The following is a 19,313-nucleotide window of genomic DNA, read 5'->3' on the forward strand; positions in this document are numbered from 1 at the left end:
GCGTGCGTCTGTGTGTGTGAGTGTGTGTGTGTGTGTGTGTGTGTGGTGGAAGGAAGGGGGGGTGTATCTCATGAAAATTCCGCCCCACGAATTCCCATCTCCCGTCCAATATGCGCAAACACACTCCCAGCTGCCGGGCCTATTATTTTCCTATTTCAATTTGACACCCCATGCCTTTCATGCTAATTCTATTATTCTTGGAAGTTTATGTGATTTCATATCGCGGGAAATCGGGTAATGCATTAGAAGCCTCCGGGCTAAAATAAACCGAAATCCCCCCGCAGTAGCCACCGGGAAAATAATTACTTTCATATCAAAAGTCTGCAGGAGTCGAGCGGGTCTTTTCGCCTCCGGCTCCTAACCTCATTTCAGAGGGGGCTTATAGATGAATAAATTTGTTAAAGCAATACACACGCGCACCCCAAAAAAAATAAATAAACAAAATAAAATAATGGTAATAAAATAAATAAATAAAAAAGAGCACGATAAATAAAAACAACGATAAATAAAGAAAGAAATAAAACACCGCTACCTGTACCCGGCGAATGAAAAGCTGTTCGGGGTCGTACACACTTTAAAAGGTTATTGTATACAATCGATTTATTTATGAAAAACTTACATATATAAATATTTGAATACCTTTGTACAACGTTTTTGAGGAATTCTGTTGTCTGAGTTCGTTTTGTTTAGTTTGTTTACAGTTTGTTTACGCAGGGGGGGCTGCTTCTAGTTTTGTTTTTGTTTTTTCTCTTGTTGTTGTTTTTTTTTTGTTTTTTTGTTTTTTTTTTTGAAAAAAATCTCAATTTTTTTTTACCATTTTTCCCCCTCCATAAACATGTGATGGGCCATCACACACACACACACACAAAATATTCACACAGATTTTGGATCTTCTCTCCCCCCCAGGATGTAAAATGAAAACGTGTTGATATGTTTCGTTTTGTTTTTCTCCACCTTCTCGTTTTTTTTCTCCCCCCCCCCCCTCTCTCCCGTCATCCTCCTCTTCCGTAAATTATCCCATATCGGCATCGTCTTTGTTCGAGTCCGACGCGCAGCAGTTCTGGGGGGTTCGGGGGTTCGGCGGCTCTTCGGATGGAGACCCGGGCCGCTGGCCGAGCTCCGGTTCCGCCTCCTGGAGGCGACTGTCGTTAGAAATCCCCGCCGCCTGCTCTCCGCCGCCGCACTCGGGCTCGGGTTCGAGGCCCGGCGTGGGGCTCTTCAGGGCAGTCTGGGGCACGATGAAGCCCAGCGGCTGGGTGATGGGGTACAGCAGGAAGTGGCCCTTTCCTATCAAGGGGCGCGCGGAGGAGGACAGGGCGGGCAGGTCCACGGGCGCCTTGCGCCGCGGCCTGCTGTCCGACAGGAGGCTCTCCACGCTGAAGGGGTTGAGTTTGTGCAGGGCGGGGGCGGCCCTCCCCGCGGACGCGCTGAGGTTCGACTGCTGGCTGCTGTCGGACGAGTCCAGCTCCTGGTTCTGGCTTCTTTGGTACTGCGCCGTGGGGGGGCTCTGCGCGCGCACCAGCTCGCACTGCGTGGCGCTGTGCTCGCTGTCCGTGACCTGCGACACGCAGCTGTCGCTGTCGGAGCCCGGCGTGTGGAACAGGTCCGAGGGCAGCAGCTTGTTCTGCGAGCGCAGGAAGCGCTTCTCCTGCTTGCGCTTCTTCTTCTCCATGCGCTCCAGCTCCCGACGCGCGATCTCCTCCGCGTCCATGGGCTCCCCGCTGCACGTGGTGGGGTGCGAGTTGTGCGCGGGCCTGCCGGGACCCTTCTTCGTGTTCTCCTTCTTCCGCCATTTAGCTCGACGGTTCTGGAACCAGACCTGCACACCGGGGGGAAAGAGAAATGGCTTCAGCAGGCCCAACACGGTCCGGAGCGCGTCCACGATGGGAAAAATATCGACTTTTATTAACTACAAATTATTTTAAAAATATTAATATATAATACAAATGATACCATGCAAAATGACAACGTTGTAAAAAATAATAAGCGCTTATAAATAAATCTGAAGGAAGGCGGTTGTTGCTTTGTGTCATTTTTCTTGCGTGTATGTAAAAATTGTTATTTAAAAATCACGAAATAAATCACAAGAAAATGTCCGACATCTAACACGTGCGTCGCGTTCTGCGTGATCGTCGTGGATTTGAATTATTTAAGAAACGATATATAAATATATTGCTCGCGGGAAATCGATTAATCGTCCAGTGTTTATTTGTCTGCTGCTACAGATGGAAGATGGGAGGACTTCTTTTTTTTTCGTTCTTCACAAGGCCTTCATATTTTCGCCTTTCTTTCCCTTAAAGCATTTTTTAAATAGTGACCTTTAAAGGTGAAAATCACGTGATATTTTGTTATTTCGATTTTAATTCGATTTTAATGCGCCAGTCTGGAGCAGCTGCTGCTGTTTCAGGCTCTTTCCGTCACGCGTCACCATGTGGTCCTCGGAGGGACATTTCAGGCCTTCTGTTGGTTTTTATTCAAGACAACAAGTCCGCTCCAAATGAACGCGCGACACCCACAATAACTCCCATTAGCAAATAATAATAATTACCACAATAATAACTAAATAAATCTAACAACACAATCTCTATTTTTAAAAAAGACGAAATTATAATAATAATTATAATAAGAATGAAAGGAATATAACGGACCAGAGGCCTAGCGTATATCCTCTCGTGAAATGTGAATAATAAGTAATGAGCATGATGATGATGATGATGATGATGGTGGTGTTTACCTGCACCCTGGACTCGATCAGGTCCAGCCTGAGCGCCAGCGCCTCCCTCATGAACACGTCCGGGTAGTGACTCTCGTTAAACGCCTTCTCTAACTCCTCCAGCTGCCAGCCCGTGAAATTCGTGCGCGTCCGCCGCCGCTTACAGCCCGGACTGTCCTTGTCTGGGTCCCCCGAATCTGCGACAGAGCAACACATCAGCCAGCCGGTCTGCCCCACCCGCGCCGCGCCGCGCGGCCTCGTTATTACCGCCGATTAGCAGTTTATTATAACGAGAAAGTCGCGGTGTCTTTATAACCAAGAATTTAAAAAAAATAATAAAAAAAAACAACTAACACACCCAGGTCAATAAAAGAAGAAGTGGCGACGGTCAGAAGAACTGTCACCTTTATAATAATTGTGATGATGATAGTAAGAGTGATGATGACGGGTGGCCGCCTCTTTGTTTCCGTTTTTTTTGCTGGTAAGATCAGGACCAGGACGGATGTCCCCCCTACCTGTCAGCTTGTACTGCTGGCTCTCCCCGTTCATCCCGCAGGCGGAGGACAGCAGCGGGCTGGACGTGACCACCGAGGCCGCGCACGATCCGTTCAGTAATCCGTCTATGGAGAAGGGGACGGCGGCGGCGGCCGCGGCGGCGGCGGCGGCGGACTGCAGCTGGTGGCCGGCGAGCTCGTAGACGTGGTGGTGGCTCAGGTGGTACGGGAAGCCCACCACCCCGCCGAGCGAGCCTCCGAACTGGCCGTGCGGCGGGTCCAGTATCCTGCTGTCCATCATCTCCCGGGCGGAGGGGAAGGAAGGAAGGAAGGAAGGAAGGAAGGAAGGAGGCGAGCGGCGCGCGGCGGCTGGATGCGGGGGGGACGTTAACGCGCGCGCAGCCGGCGACAGGGGGACATGGTGCGGGGAGGAGGGCGAGCCGCACTTTATCAACACCCCGGCCCTTCCAATAATTAGCCCAGGCTCTGGGAATTTGAGACCAATGAGAAGCGCTAATCGCGCGTGACGTCAGAGGCGCGCGCTGGAGGGGTCGGGAGGGAGGGAGGGAGGGAGGAGGGGGGGGACGCCTTTCCCCGTATCGATCGCTAATTAAACCTGACATCCCACCTCAATAAACAATATCAGAGCTGTCACAACAAGACGGGGGGGGCTTTTGATAAGAACTACATCGCGTCCGCGCGCTCGGAGGGGGGGCGCCACAGATCCGCCGGATCCCCCTAAACGGACCCCAGAAAAAGAAAAAGGGAAAAAAAAAAATAAGAAACATCACTTTGGGTTTTCAATTGGGCTCCATGTCTCTGGGTTCGGGGTCCCGGGCGGAGGTCTGAGGACACCGTTTATATGAACCCCGATTATCGGCGCACCGCGACCGGAGATGTCAGGCGCTCAACTAAAGGTTGATCCCGGAAAAAAAGAGAGAGGGAGAGAGAGAGCGAGTGAAGGGGGGGGGGGGCATTCATCATCCAACGCTGTCAAGTTTAATTCGGGAGTACAAGCAGAGACCCCCCCCCTCACTAAACCCACCCTTACTTCCCACTCCACCCTCCCTCAGACGGAAAATAAGAACCGTCCCCGCGATCCGACTCGGGTCGATATTAACAGGAGGCTTTATATGAAGTCATTAATTACACGTCGAACTAATTAAACAGCGCGAGGGAGAAGGGAAAAAAAAATCATCATCAGGAAAACGATATTCCCAGGAAAACCCGCTCTGTAATTAATGGGATTCCTCGATTTGTTGTAATTAAATTGTCCTCCTCCACAAATGTGTACAAACACACGTTCGTTTTTGTGTGTATGTACATGTCCGCGCTTTGCTTTAGTACTGAAGCGTAAGTGCACAAATTATATACTGCATTTAATATACCATAATATACTTATATCTGCATGGCATTGTGCTCTACCCTCCTACCCGTTGATGTAAATGTATTTATTAATCTACATTAATATTAGTAGTAGTTAAATTCATGTTATTAGTAGTATGTCAATACACAAACACACACACAGATATATATACATATACATATATAGTGTGTGTGTTTGTGTGTATATATGTTAATGTATATGTGTGTGTGTACACACACACAAATATGCATATACATATATACTGTTCTATATATAATTCTATTGATTTAGTTTCTGAAATATTGCCTGTGGACATGTTTTTATGGGTGGGTGGGTGGGTGGTAAAGAACTTCTTTTTGTTGAACTGTAGAGCTACATTTTTTTTTTTTCTGTGAGCATGAGTCTGTGTGATAACTGTTATTGTACAGGGGTCGCTTTTTCCCAGGGATCCGTCTCGTCCTGGCCTGCTCTCTCCAGCAGAGCTGAGATCTCGCCTCCCTGCCTCACCCCCTGACCCCTGGCGCCCCGGCCTGGCGTGTTGTAATAACCCCCAATCTTTCAACACAGGCCCCGATAATTGTTACCTTATTAGCATGCAAATTGTTTAATTAATATTATTATGAGGAAGTATATAATCCGTCCGTCTCTTGACCTCCAGCCCTCGGAGAAAAAGCAATCCTCCCCCCTCCTCATCCCCTCGTCTGCATTTCAAGGCGTCAATTTTAATGAACTCTTTAAAAGCCCCCCTTCTCTCTTTCCCTTTTGTGCTTGAACTTTTTTACATTTCATTTTATATATATAATACTTTTTTTAAATCATGCCATACACAAGTTATGAATAATTCCATTGATTCACTCCAGATTTTTGTTTTATGTTTTATTTTTTTTGAACATCAAAATTCAATAATTGCTCCTTGACAGTTGCGGGCGCAATCGCGGCACCATGAAAAGCGGCCCTTGACACGCGCTCCCGGGAGACGCTGCGTTTAAATCCGTTTTTCTACAACCCAGTGACATTGTCAGATCCCAGCTTTAATTAACCCGATAATAAGACGAACACGACTCGCATTCAGGGCTGTTGTAGGCCTGTCTTGTTTGCCTCTCATCTAAATTCGGGGAGACTCCCCCCCACCACCCCGCTCTTCTGTAATCTACATTTTAACACTGGCTTGGCGGAGGATGTGGAGAGGAAACTGGGCGCGGGGTGGGGGGTGGAAGACAGGCCGGACGCGCACAAATGGGACAGGTCCCCGTCATGGTATCATGAAAGCATCTTCAGCTTGGCTTTATTTTTCGCTTCTTACAAATTAGTTGAATTTTTTTTTTGCACATCAAATGCAAGATGCACAAAACTTTAATTTCTCTTAAAGATCCCAGTTCAGAGTTTTCGGGCAGTGACTGGACGTCAGCGACTCCTATTCAATGCGGAGTCGTGGTTTTAGCAAACGAGCACAGACGTTTCCACCCCCCCCCCCCCCCCACACACACACACACACACACTCACACACACAAGCGATTTATGGACTTTGTTGGTAATTAGGCCAGGAAGTGGTGGACCAATACAATAGTGACACATCCCATAATCAATTGTGTTTCCCCCTGTCCACCGTTCAGCAGATTTACTCTCCACTGGGAGACGAGGAGAAGCCAGAGCGAAACATCCGTCAACACACAGACACACACACACACACACACACACACACACAGTATTAACTGGGCACTATCCGTGGGCCATGTGCTCCTGGTAGAATGGGCCTGCGTGTAGGTGACTGGGAGATTATTCAGATCTTAAGTTGCTTTCAGGTGTATGTGGGACCACTGAACCTTGGGCGTTACAGACGACCCCCACCTGCCCTTTACCAGAAACTGGCACTCAACTCTCAACTCTCCCACTACTTACTGTCATAATCACTCAGATTATTCATATTTTTATGTAGCTGAATCATGCTGCACATCACTGCTGCTCCTCATGTATGCAGTGTTCTGAATCTATCTATCTATCTATCTATCTATCTATCTATCTATCTATCTATCTATCTATCTATCTATCTATCTATCTATCTATCTATCTATCTCTGTCTGTCTGTCTGTCTGTCTGTTTATAAATGATACGTTTTTAAAAGCCTTGGCTGTAAATGAACAGACACCAGTGACCCCATTAACAGCAGGTGTTCACGTGACCCCCCCCCCCCCCCCCCCACACACACACACACACACAACCAAACAAACTAATCAAAGCTGATGCCCACATCACCAACCTTACACAAAATCAAATTCATTTTTAATTAGGCTGCCAAATGAATAGGCGGCAGTTGAGGGGTTTAATTACTCAATTAACTTCACGCGCGTTAATTTTTTAACTATCTAAATGAAGTTGCACATTATTCGATTTGGTGATAATTATAGAATTAAATCTAAATTAATTGTTGTGTGTACGGTTTGATACGATGAACGAGATGGCGTAGCAATTAAAAAAAGGGGGGGTGGGGGGGGGGGGGCGCGTTATTTCTGTTTTAAGCAACAAAATCCTTTGATTTGATTTTAGCGAGAAACCCTGCTTCCAAATTTCCCTCTGATCCCCACCAAAAATCTTTCTCCCTCTTAATCCCCACAATTAAAAGTTTCCTCCATCTAATTATCTGTAATTGTGCTGCTGTCAAAGTAAAATGGAGAAAGCGAAAGCGATTGATTTGGACTTTTAATTCACTCCATTTCTGATAGAAGGGAAAGTAATTCCCTTCAAATTACCTCATTCAATCCTGACACCCTAATGCCCTTCAAAATCTTTCTCTCCTCGCCGAATTTCTATATTAAAAATAAAGAGAGAGAGAGAGAGGCGCTGCCTCCTAATAATAATAACCAAACTTCCATTAGAATAATAATTTCATTTCAATTAAAAGTGACTTATCACCTTTCGCTAAAACGTGCTTAATATGCCGAAAATTATCGATGCTTGAAGGAGCCCAAACCGGGGAGTCTAATTGTAATCAGCAAATCAGAGGTGCTCGTCGCGCGGCGGAGAGGCGCTGCGGAAATAGAACTAATTTACTCAACTCCCGCGGGAAATCCGCTCAACAGATTAACATTTTCAAAATATAGTAATGATATCATTTGAGAAACGGTGACGCCAATTTGCGCGGAGCCTTTGTGCGGAATCATTTGCATTTTTTTTTCTGTCGCTCTCTCTCTCTCTCTCTCTCTCTCTCTCTCCGCCGCCTGCATTTTTCCTGTTAATTACAGCTCCGCAGATGAAGGGTGTGCAGTCGGACCCGCCGCTTATTATTCAACTTCGGTGTAGTAATGGAGCACAGCGGGGAGGGCGTGTGCGTGTGTGTGTGTGTGTGTGTGTGTGCAGGGTGGGGGGGTCGTGAGGATGTATGGGTTGATGTACCTGTAAAAGTTTCATGGGGTGTGTATGCCAGTGTGTGAGTCTGTGTGTGTGTGTGGTGAGGGGGGAGTTGATGTCATCTTCATCACACTTCACTAGAATCACAGAAATTACACTTTTAAATGGCAATAAATCAACAAAAACGAACAAACGTAACAAATGAATGTGTGTGTGTGTGTGTTTACTGGGGTTATATTTACGGGTTGAGTTAGGTTGAGGGTAAGAAAAGTATTGATTTTTTGAGGTAGAAACCTGTAAACAGTTGTAATGAACAGTTATACGTGTGGGTATGTGTGCGTGGTGTCTGGTGAAGGATTTGGTACAAGTTTATAGTAATCGTCATCACAGAGACCTTTATTTTTTGGTTTGATTGTCAGTGTTTCATATTTACATCTTACATGTCCTCACAATGTTAGAGAAAATTTATATCTTTTCATTAACGTTATTTCACATTCACAATACCATATGTTTATGGTTTTTGGGCTAAGTTGTAGTTTCCTTAGTAACTACATAGTAATACTACATTTATTACAGAGTTACTACCCTTAGCTGTGAATATGTGTGCCTTACTGTAGACAAGCTTCACTTTTACAATGTTAAATTATTTATTCCACTACTTTTCTGCTCCTTTGAGCAGCTGGGATATATAATATCTGCCGTGTGCAGGACCTCTGTAGGTGCCTCGCAGCAAATTGAATCCTGGGTAAGAGATCTACAGGCTACCTGCCAGGTAGGCCCGGAACCATGTGCCTTTTTTGGGAGGGCGGGACAACATGACATCATGAGATATCCCGGGACGGCCCTGAAATGGTTAACAGCCCATCTCTTTGTTAAAGGAGTTGGCTTCGTGTTAATCTCCTGCGAGGTTGGTAGCTCACGTTGTGGGGATCTGCTAGAGAGAGAGAGAGAGAGAGAGAGAAGGAGAGAGCGTTAACCATTAGGCTATCCGAAGCCTGACCATCTGCTCTTGTAGAAAATTCGAAACCCCCAGAGATCTACTTATATCCACATCGTAAACGAGAAAAGATGTTTTAATTAAGAGAAATCAGGTTAACTTAGCGCTAATTAACAAGCTATCTCCTTAATGAGTTGTGTGCGCTGCTCGCTCATTCTCCCTCTCGCTCTCTCGCGGTAAAGTAAATTGGACGTGTCACTTTCACAGATCAGCCACAATTACTCACCAAAAAAGGGAGTTTTGCTGTATTTATTTCCAAATGCCGGGCGCGTGTGTGCATGCGTGAAAAAGTGAGAGTGTGTGTTTGTGCTTTGGGGTAGGCGAACCCATGCCAGGTTCTAATGATAAATCTTCCCGTTTTCTCCTAGTAGCCCCCGTAGCCCATTATAGGCCTTGTCGGGGGCGCAAACAGAACGGGGCTACTTACATTTCCTCCAACAAATCAATTATCTCCCAGATTTGCGTTGTATTCAGTCGATTTCGTGCAGAGTCTGTGACTGCTGCTCCCAAAAAAAAGAAAGAAAAGAAATTTTAAAATTTCAGCCTTAAAGCGATGGATGGAGCGCCACCGAGTGGCAGCCACCTCCCCATCCAGCTACTTTACTACCTCCTTTGGTATCATCAATAGGATATATATATATATATATATGTGTGTGTGTGTGTGTGTGTGTGTGTGTGTGTGTTTGTGTGTGTGTGTGTGTGTGTGTGTGTGTGTGTTTTTTTTTAACCTCACATCAACCTGTCATTCAGAACGGTCGACACCGCGCGAACGCGTCATAAAAGGCGCCCATCTGTTCCTGTTCTCCGGCCTGCAGAGAGCCCGGCCGCCGCCCCTTTGTTTCCGACCCGTTTCCTGACACCTCTTTTACATGTATACTCCCACCAGCCTTTACTAGCCATGGCCCCGTGGCAATTAACTCGTCTGGAGAAGCCTGGTTAAACAAAAGAGCGAAATCTGATCCGTCTCATTAATGAGACGCTCGGCCCCGCCCAGTCTTCCCATCAGCCTCCTGGACAGGAATCTATTAACATTAAAACCACACCATGAAATTCACATATAATTGGAAAACGTTAAACCGCCTGCATGTGGACTTAAGTCAAACCGACGTCCAACACTTCGTTCGTTTGTTTGTTTGTTTGTTTGTTTGTTGTTGAAAAAAATTGCAGAAGCCAAACGTTTCCAGACGAGATACGTGCTATCGTCACAGTCGATTTTGTTTAGAGAGAAGTGCTACTCCCCAATCCAACCCAAACACCTTCACACGTGACATTCCGATTATTCCAGCACTTGACCGGGAAATGTTCGCCCCTTCGGGCGTGTGCGCGTTAAAGGCCACTTTCTGATATTTAATTGTGTCCGCGTGCGCCGTTTTTATTTTCTCGCTGTGTTTTCGGGCCTAAATAAGTACCCGCCGATACGACCACAAAAGCCCTAACAAGTCGAACAATGCACAATGCTTTATTAAGAGCAATTATCATGCAGGCGGCCTATCAGAATCCAATCATGCATAACAGGATTATTAAGCAGGAAGAATACTATCTCATTATGGAAAAATAAGTTGGGTTTTCCTCCTGCCAACGCGTCGGCGCTGTAATTACCGCTCAATCCGGCAAACGGCACCTATCTTCTACTTCCGGACGCGCTCAGCTGCGTTTCAGGACAGAATAAACCGAGAACCGAAATTGGCGCTCGGCTCGTTCGGAGGCGCCTCGGCCCGCGGTTGGCCAGGCCGCCGCCTTCCTTCTTTTATCGGCTCAGCGGTTAATTGTATCTAAATTATTCGAATGGAGCTCGGCGGGAAGTTCGGAGAATTGCTTCTTTTTTTTTTTTTTTTGCTGGCCGTGGCGGGGAGGGGCCTTCATTATTACATCGGACTATTAACATGTCGGGCCCTCTGCCGAAGCCACCTGAGAGAGGGACTTTGTTTGTTTCGGAGGTGTGAAACGGATGCACGCTTGTTTTACGCCGGCGCTGCACACTTTTCCAGAGATGACAGGAAACGGCATTAAATAGAGGAGTCACCTGGGGGCGGCTGTGTTACAACGCCAGCGGCGCGAGTGAGAAATGGCTGCGAGTGTGTGTGTGTGTGTGTGTGTGTGTGTGTGTGTGTGAGACAGTGTCAAACCGACAGTGGGAGACGGGAGAGGGACGCGGGGGTGACGGCGACAAGGCACGTTGGCCAGGGGCCACAGAGAATTTGCCAGGAATGATGTTTGCCGGGACGAGGGGAGGGGAAATATCGGAATGGTAACGGTGGTGTTACAGTGGCGGCGGAGAAAGTTTGAGCGCGGCGGAGGAATCCTGACGCTGAACCAGGTGTTCGCCGAGGGTCGCCATCTGGCAGCGGGATGAGCAGCTTACGAGCCAGGTGCTCCTGTTCTGGAGACGAATGTGCGATGAGCACCAGCAAACGCATGACTCCGCACCGTTGCGTAACGAGGAGAGAGAGGGCAGACCCGGCAGGCAGCCTCACAGCACCGGTTTACTTCGTACGGACCAATAAATCATCCCCGTTGCTCCGGTAATTCCCTGACGCACAGAATCAACCGGACACACACACACACACACACACACTCACTCTCTCAATCACTTACTTTCCATAACACGGTCAAGGTTTCCAAAGTCCATCCCAGGACACTGGGCACAGGGTGAGGTGGCAGGACACACACACACACACACCATTCACTCACACCAACGGACAATAAGCGTACCTGCCTTTGGATGGCGGCAAGAAACCGGAGAACCCAGAGGAAGCCCCCGTCAACACAGGGGTTTACAGTGGCACCTGTCATATATTGATATCCAGGTTAACGGGCTATTTTAGGATTCGTTAAGGTGTTAGATGACTAGGTAAGTGTTCCAAGAATGTACTGGTTATCTCAGGACAACCAGTTATTGGGGTGGTAGTAGCCTAGTGGGTAACACACTCGCCTATGAACCAGAAGACCCAGGTTCAAACCCCACTTACTACCATTGTGTCCCTGAGCAAGACACTTAACCCTGAGTGTCTCCAGGGGGAGACTGTCCCTGTAACTACTGCTTGTAAGTCGCTCTGGATAAGGGCGTCTGATAAATGCTGTAAATGTAAATGTAAGTTACTGAAAACAGGTTGGCTGGTCACTTCTGAAAGTGCCTGGGCACATGAGACCGAGATCTGGACCATAGATCTTGTGAATCCTTGTGGGCACTCCTGACTTTCATGTGGATGTTCCTCGGACATGCTCCCCGCCTCACTGCAATAATAGGAACGAGGAGGTGTTGATTTGGCGGCCAGATTCCCCAGATCTCGAATCAATGGGGGTCTGCAGGTTTTTAGCCACTGCTCTGCTGCCCTCTTTTGGTGAGTTTGCAATAATGCATGTACCAAATATAGAAGTCACCAGGGAAACCATAGCAACTAATTAGAGTTGAGTTTAGGTTTATTGTCATATGTACAAAGTACAGCGTACAGAGCACAATAGAAATTCTTACTTGAAGACTCCTCCCACACAGACAGAACATAGGACATGACAGAGAACAAAGTGGTGCAGCAGCAATAAATAAGTCACAGAAGGCAAAGTTGCATAAAGTGAATAAATTCACATGACCCCGAAGTGAGACCACGTAGCAACTGATATGCCCTTTATAATCACCCAAATACCACTAACCACTATAAGGAATAGCAAGTTTAGACACGTTTGGAATTTAACACGCACATACACACATACGTATACATATACATACACATATACATACAAACAATATATATGTGTGTGTGTGTGTGTGTGTATAAATATATATATATATATATATATATATATATATATATATATATATATATATATATATATATATATATATATATACACTATTAAAGCATAGACACTATTAAAGCGTCTCTATGCTTGTAATGAAAGAATGAATTCCACGTGACCCGTACGACCAGGTAAACTGACAGATGGACTGAACAATCAACTCCTCTGTCCAGAATAACTAGTAAATAACATAACAATAATAAAGATCTTCATTAAAAATGAAAAGTAACGCCGCAAATTCTGGAACGATCTCGACGTTGCGTGATGACGTAGCGCTGAGTCATTCTGGCGCGTCTTGGAGGGCGGGGCTTAGCGCGTGAACCGTCCAGAAATAAATAGCTGCTCGCCCGGTCGGCATGCTAACTGTCGTTAGCTTCGTTCTGCTACGCTGAAATCAAACCACTTCGATCGGCGAACGGTGTTAACCAAGCGTCAGCGCTGGTGAGTCAGCGGACATAGTGAACGAAGGAACGCCTGCGGAGTCGTTGTCGATTGTGTTGGTGTTGATAGCCTGAGCTAATCTGTTGTCTTCAGACGAGTGCAGGTGAATTTCGAAGCTTCGGCGCATAATATTTCGGGAAAAGTGTTTCCGCTTCTCGGTTTCTGTCGTGTTTTATGGCGTCACCGCCAGTTGTGTAAAGAACGTGGCGTCGCCGACTAAACTAACAGCTCCCACTGGACTTCAAAACTGCCCTCAAATGCTGTCCTGTTCGCGGCGAATTCGACCGGGTCGAAAATCTCTCGACTTTTCCTGGATGTCCGGTCTGCTGGCTGGGGGGTTTTAGCGGTTTAGCGTTTGACAGATGCACAGCATGGCGACGTTTAGCGTAGGAGTCGAACACAAGCTCTCCGACCGCAAGGGACGTGTTATGTACGTAAAAGAATCTGCAGCAACGCCCAGTTAATAGTATCTTTGTTGTTATTATTGTCATAATTGTGTTCAAGATCAACGTGAAGCGGTTTAGCGGCGCGTACAGCTGCTGATCTGCAGATTCAGCGTGATTCAGCGGCGCCGTGATGATGATGATGAACAGATTACGACGTAAACAGTTACCGAGTGACGCGTCGTGTCACGTGACGAGGCGTCGCGTTATAGACGCGGTGGCGCGGCGATTTAGCAGCTTTTGGGGGGTTTTAATTCACCTTTTTCGATCCCTTTTCCAGATCGCGGATATTTTCACCGTAGTGCCATGGAGTTTCCCGACCTCGGCTCCCACTGCTCAGAGAAGTCTTGCAAACGTTTGGGTGAGTTGTCTACATCGATTTCCAGTCTTTGATGTATGCGGTTTTGAGATCTGGCTTTAATTTTAAATGCAATTTATTTAAAAATATATATTTTTAGCCTTGCTGATTATGTGCTGTATTTGTCTAGTTTGTTTGACTTTTATTGTTTCTAAATCAGACTTTCTACCAATGAAGTGTGATGCCTGTCAAGAAATTTTCTGCAAAGACCACATCACCTATGCCAACCACAAGTGCACTTCATCCTACAAGAAGGTATCGATCTGAGTGAGGTTTATGGTGCTCCTTTTAAAAACCGGTACATCCGTGGTACTGCGTCCTCAGAATACGTTTGCGTTTTTAATCCATCGTTTCTTCTTCTTAACAGGATGTTCAAGTTCCTGTATGCCCTTTGTGTAACACACCCGTTCCAGTTAAGAGGGGGGAAATGCCTGACATTAAAGTCGGGGAGCACATAGATCGCGACTGCAAGTCAGACCCTGCCCAGAGGAAAAGAAAAGTATGACCCAGTCCTGGCTTGGACATTCTCACGTGCTTGTTTTAGTAATAATAACTCTGCATATTCTCCCCCCCCTTTTAGATCTTTACAAATAAATGCTCTAAGGGAGGCTGCAAGCAAAAAGAAATGATTCGTGTTACTTGTGATGAGTGCCACTTGAACTACTGCCTCAAGCACAGACATCCACTTGACCATGACTGTAACCCCAACAGCAAACCCGTCTCCAGATCTGGGTTAGTGCTGCTCTCCAGAGTACCAACCTGTCCAGGTTGAGCACGATCTCACAAAGTTTGTTGTGTTTGCTTTTATTTTTTATTTTTTTTGTAGACATGCTGCTTTGATGAGGGCTCAGGGAGCTTCCAGCAGCAGTGCAGCAGCTTCGTCCACTAGGGGGAGCGCGAGGTCCGTCTCTAACGGTGTGGCTGGGAGTTCCAGAAGTCAGAACAATGGGTGAGAAATGGCTGCTCACACCCTAATGGGGTAAAAAAAAATTATAGATTTTTGTTTTTCCTTTAATTTAACAAAAAATATATTTTTTTGTTATAGTGCACAAAGAAATCCTAGCCATCTCCCTCCCAGGGTGCTTCCTTCACCACAGAATGTAAACCCCCCTTCATCTTTTCAGCCACAACTGGTGAGTGCATCATAATCTGACGAGCCCCCGCAGCCATTACTTTCATATTTAGATATTTAAAAGTTAAAGAATGCATATCCCCACCAATGCAGCTTAACTACACTAAGATCTAGATCTTTCCAGTGGCTTTTGCGTCCTTCATAATCAGTTTGCAAGCCTTGAGTCAGTGTTATGAGGCTCTAATAATTCATTAAATTGCAGTACTTTTTTCTTTAAGCCTGTCAGTAAAGTAAAGTGAAGTGATTTGTCACATGTGCTGCACAGCACACAGTGAAATTTGTCCTCTGCATTTAACCCATCACCCTGAGAGAGCAGTGGGCAGCCATGACAGGCGCCCGGGGAGCAGAGTGTGGGGACGGTGCTTTGCTCAGTGGCACCTTGGCGGATCAGGACTCAAACCGGCAACCGTCTGATTACGGGGCCGCTTCCTTAACCGCTAGGCCACCACTGCCCCGCTTTCCCAACACCGTACTGGAATACCTTCTCCCTGAATGTTTTCACTCTAACTCGCACTCTTTTCAAAGATACACCTTCATGTTAGACTATTAATGACCTCAGAGCCTTGATACAGATGGGTTGGGACGAAACCCTACAGGCAGGATGTGCTCCGGTAGCACCACTGGGAAGAGGGGCCTTAAGCAAATCTACATGAATCTCCTAAATTGGCCATGGCTGTGATAAATAATAACCTGAAAACCTAAGTGCTCCTGCATGGAGTTTTCCTCTGCTTCACTGTCTTTGGGCGGCAGGAGAATATCCTGTTCTTTAGTCGTAAAGACAAGAGCTTTTTCTGACCTGAGGAACAGCGTGAACCTTGGGTAACTAGAAAAGTAGGGTTCGAGTTGAGCGTTATTGTCATTTCGGCTACCTGCCTGTTAGACCGTACACGGCGTTTTTCTTCACAGTGCAGTGGAGTTTATTTCTTCGGATATATGGATCAAAGTGGAGTTTATAATACTTTTTGCACTGTACGCAGGCTGTGAACATACATGTACATTTGTCCGTGTCTTAGACGGAGGAGCAGGCACTGCAGAGGGCTCTTGAGCTGTCCCTGGCGGAGTCAGCGCGGAACAGCCAATCCGATCTCAGGTACGCGTCCTCTCCCTCCACCACTCAGACCGTGTCCCATTATGGTAGTAGCCTAGTGGACAACACATTTTCTAATCAGCCAGAAGTCCACAAAGTCACTTTCTACCATCGAGCAAGACACCTAACTCTTGAGTGTCTCCAGGAAGACGGTCCCTGTAAATACTGATGGTAAGGTGCTCTGGATAAGGCCGTCTGATAAATGTAAATTGTATTTATGGTCTGTTCTTGAGGTGCTTCTGAACCAGTCTGCTTTCATGATCCAATTCACATTTCTTTTAGGATGTTTGTAATATTATAGGTAAGCAGATTTGCCCGAGAGGGAGTCTTGTTTCAGGCCGCTAACCTGATCAATGGCGTGTTATTGTGCTTCTGCCCAACTTCTTTTTTTTTTTTTATCTTGCTCCTGTAATGTGTGTGAGGATTCTGCAGCGATAAGCTGCCACAGAGCTAACTTGATTTATGAGCGTCTCATTTTCTAATTCATCCAGAATACACTGAAACTAACAGCACCACTAATAATGTTCTTCTGAGGACCTGAGATAAAAGCTTTTTTTTTTTTTTTTTATTAACACCCATTTACTTAAGAAGGCAAAAGTCCTTTTGATACGTTACTTCATGTGAACGTATTTGAAAGCGGCTTTGTTGTATGGTCCATGGGCATTATAAAGATAACATTATTTTATTGACGTAATGTACACCTACTTGCTTATGTGTGCAAAAGTGGAACTTTTCTTTCTTTCCTCCTTTCCTTGCTTCTTTTTCTGTTTTGTGTACTGCTGGGTGGGGGAACAAAAGATTCCAGCCCCTTGGCAGTATGCCTGAGGCAGCCGCTGTGTGATGCATACGTTTCTCCCGTGTCTCTCTGGGTGATTATTGACAAGCGAGGTGCAGTTTGAGGAGTCCTGGTGACTTCTTGGCAGAAGACTCCTGAGTTGCCGACTGTTTGGCTTCTTGGTGTGTTCAACACTGGAGCGGCTTGCTTGTTAATTTGACCGATAGGCTTGTGTGATTGCACCACTCCGCCCGGTCTCGTAAGCGTTGTGGGAAAGGATGTTATTTCTTTGTATACTTGCAGTGATCTAAAGAGTTAAATCTATTTAATTATTGATAATCCCATCAGCCAGGCTGGGTGTCACCCCGGTTTTACTACTAGGCCGCGGTCCAGCGTTCTGGATTGATGACCTCGCCTGTCATTAGTCAGGTTGCGGTGCACTGGGTACGCCGCTATTTTCGATACGGATACATGGCCCAGATATGTATTCGCCCGTGAGTCTGACTGACTTCCTGTGTGTGTGTGTGTGTGTGTGTGTGTCACTCAGTCCCCAGGAGCAGGAGGATCTGGCTCTGGCTCAGGCCCTCGCTGCCAGTGAAGAGGAGTACAGGCGCCAGCAGCAGAGACAACAGGTATCCTGAACCCTTAGCATTCAGTATTCATGCTAACAGGACCTCAGCTAGGTACATTTCCTTCACGCGCTTTTTTTTTTTGTTTACTTCTGTTGGGCTGTGGTGCATGCAGGTGGTTTTGGCACAATGACACATTCTCCTCGTGTGGTGGTACGGGTGGTAGTAGCCTAGTGGGTAACACACTCGCCTATGAACCAGAAGACCCGGGTTCAAATCCCACTTACTACCATTGTGTCCCTGAGCAAGACACTTAACCCTAAGTTGCTCCAGGGGGGACTGTCCCTGTAACTACTGATTGTAAGTCGCTCTGGATATGGGCGTCTGATAAATGCTGTAAATGTGTGTTCTCACACATTTCCAAGACAGCCCATGAACGTTTATCAGTTGTATTAAACTCACCTTAGAAATGTGGATTTTGCATATGTGACCTCATTACTTCTTCCACATCAGGCTGCTGAACATGGACATGCTATTCATGTCCGCTGTTTTAGTTTCTCTGGATAGTAGATGATGCGCTCTTTACATAGTGACAGATTGTTCCCTCACACACTCTCTTCTCTGTGCCACAGTCATCCTGCTGTCTCTCCTAATGTCAGAGCACACAGTCTGCGTCGTACGCCGAAGCACCTCCAGCCATTCACCACGGAGATCGCGCCGCACATTTCTGGAATGTTCCAGCATCTGTGTAATGAGTCCTCTGGATTCGACCACCAAATCAACAATGAAGTTTTGGTTTTTACCTTGCTTGTGCTTCTTACCTTTTTTGGCGGATGCTCTGATTTGTACTGTTGGCAGTGCTTGTATATATTTTATATAGGATTCATGTTATTGGACATATATATAGATGTTTCTTTTAATAAATTATTTTAAAGACACTGATTTATGTTGGTTTTGTCTTACGGTGTTTAAATTGTAGATAGAAGATGGTCTCTTTTCAGTGCCAGAAATAGTGAAACTATTGCAAATTAAAATCTATAGGCACCATACCAATACCTTATACCGAATTATTGAAACAGAAATATAATTTAGTATAAATTCTTTTCTTTTTCTCCATTGTTCGATTTGGCATATCATGTGATGGTCTCTAAGATGCTGTGATTATTTGCAGCAATTTACATGCCCATTTTACCCACCAGGGGTCAGTCTTTGATTACTTCTGTGTAGAAGACTCACCAGTCCTTCTTAAGGCTGCCAGTATTCAAAATGGTCTAAAGTAAAGTGCAGATGGGGCTTTTAAAGCCATTTGACTTGTGATCAGCTGTCAGTAAGAAGTGTGCTCAGAATGAAAAAGCAACTTGCTTTTCTTCCAAGGGCGAGATGGGTGGCGCATTGGCACCAGGCATTACACAATGTCAGTGCAGTCGTGGTCTCTGTACGTTGAAACTTTTTTATTATTTTGTGCTTTTGTGAAAGTGTGTTAATTAGAGCACAGAAAATGGCAGAATCGTCTTGCCAGAACCGTGTCATGAATTGTCAGCATCTCTTTGAGTGTCAACAGCAGGGATGCGCTAGACTTGGTGGGATGGGGGGGTGGGGGGGAGGCGCAGTGCAGATGGGGCCGAGCTGAGGTCATGTTTTCAGGTCAGCTGAGATGTGTGCACATGTGCCTCGGAGTGACAGGAATCCTTTCTCGCCATTACTCCCCGCCTGAGGTCACCTCCGTCTCAGGCCACGTGAGACATTTTTTACGCACGTACCAGTCTGCGCAGGTGTTTTTCCCAATGCTGTTGGGTCT

The 19,313-nt window shown here is 46.2% G+C and overlaps 2 protein-coding genes across 4 annotated transcripts; one reads left to right on the plus strand and one right to left on the minus strand.

The window, feature by feature from the left end:
* Nucleotides 1-573: 573 nt before the first annotated feature.
* On the minus strand, nt 574-3,611 carry LOC114794597 (homeobox protein unc-4 homolog). The gene is made up of 3 exons (XM_028987250.1): nt 3,229-3,611; nt 2,735-2,910; nt 574-1,819 (listed from the first exon to the last, which is right to left on the minus strand). Exons 1-3 carry the CDS (start codon nt 3,506-3,508, stop codon nt 1,013-1,015), a joined length of 1,263 nt encoding a protein of 420 aa, XP_028843083.1. The 5' UTR covers nt 3,509-3,611; the 3' UTR covers nt 574-1,012.
* A 9,392-nt stretch (nt 3,612-13,003) lies between these two features.
* LOC114794073 (AN1-type zinc finger protein 2A-like) lies at nt 13,004-18,451 on the plus strand. Of its 3 annotated transcripts, XM_028986369.1 has the most exons (10): nt 13,004-13,151; nt 13,875-13,955; nt 14,113-14,207; nt 14,320-14,451; nt 14,533-14,684; nt 14,779-14,901; nt 14,998-15,085; nt 16,098-16,174; nt 17,494-17,578; nt 18,148-18,451. In XM_028986369.1, exons 2-10 carry the CDS (start codon nt 13,901-13,903, stop codon nt 18,166-18,168), a joined length of 828 nt encoding a protein of 275 aa, XP_028842202.1. In that variant the 5' UTR covers nt 13,004-13,151; nt 13,875-13,900; the 3' UTR covers nt 18,169-18,451. The 3 variants fall into 3 exon arrangements, 2 of the variants coding, with proteins under 2 accessions (XP_028842202.1, XP_028842203.1); XR_003750302.1 differs by having other exon boundaries at nt 16,098-17,578; nt 18,148-18,211; XM_028986370.1 differs by lacking the exons at nt 17,494-17,578; nt 18,148-18,451 and adding an exon at nt 16,454-16,472.
* Nucleotides 18,452-19,313: the final 862 nt, after the last annotated feature.

Source organism: Denticeps clupeoides, chromosome 7 (genome assembly GCF_900700375.1).
Source record: "Denticeps clupeoides chromosome 7, fDenClu1.1, whole genome shotgun sequence".
Classification (NCBI taxonomy): domain Eukaryota; kingdom Metazoa; phylum Chordata; class Actinopteri; order Clupeiformes; family Denticipitidae; genus Denticeps; species Denticeps clupeoides.

What these genes read in the sequence shown, in the direction of transcription:
- LOC114794597 (XM_028987250.1), bottom strand. Translation starts at nt 3,508, where the DNA reads ATGATGGACAGCAGGATACTGGACCCGCCGCACGGCCAGTTCGGAGGC. An exon ending in CCAGCAGTACAAGCTGACAG is followed by an intron (nt 2,911 to 3,228) that starts GTAGGGGGGACA and finishes GCTCTGTCGCAG; the next exon opens with ATTCGGGGGACCCAGACAAG. An exon ending in TGATCGAGTCCAGGGTGCAG is followed by an intron (nt 1,820 to 2,734) that starts GTAAACACCACC and finishes CCCGGTGTGCAG; the next exon opens with GTCTGGTTCCAGAACCGTCG.
- LOC114794073 (XM_028986369.1), top strand. Translation starts at nt 13,901, where the DNA reads ATGGAGTTTCCCGACCTCGGCTCCCACTGCTCAGAGAAGTCTTGCAAA. An exon ending in AACAGCCAATCCGATCTCAG is followed by an intron (nt 16,175 to 17,493) that starts GTACGCGTCCTC and finishes TGTGTCACTCAG; the next exon opens with TCCCCAGGAGCAGGAGGATC. An exon ending in GCCAGCAGCAGAGACAACAG is followed by an intron (nt 17,579 to 18,147) that starts GTATCCTGAACC and finishes TCTGTGCCACAG; the next exon opens with TCATCCTGCTGTCTCTCCTA.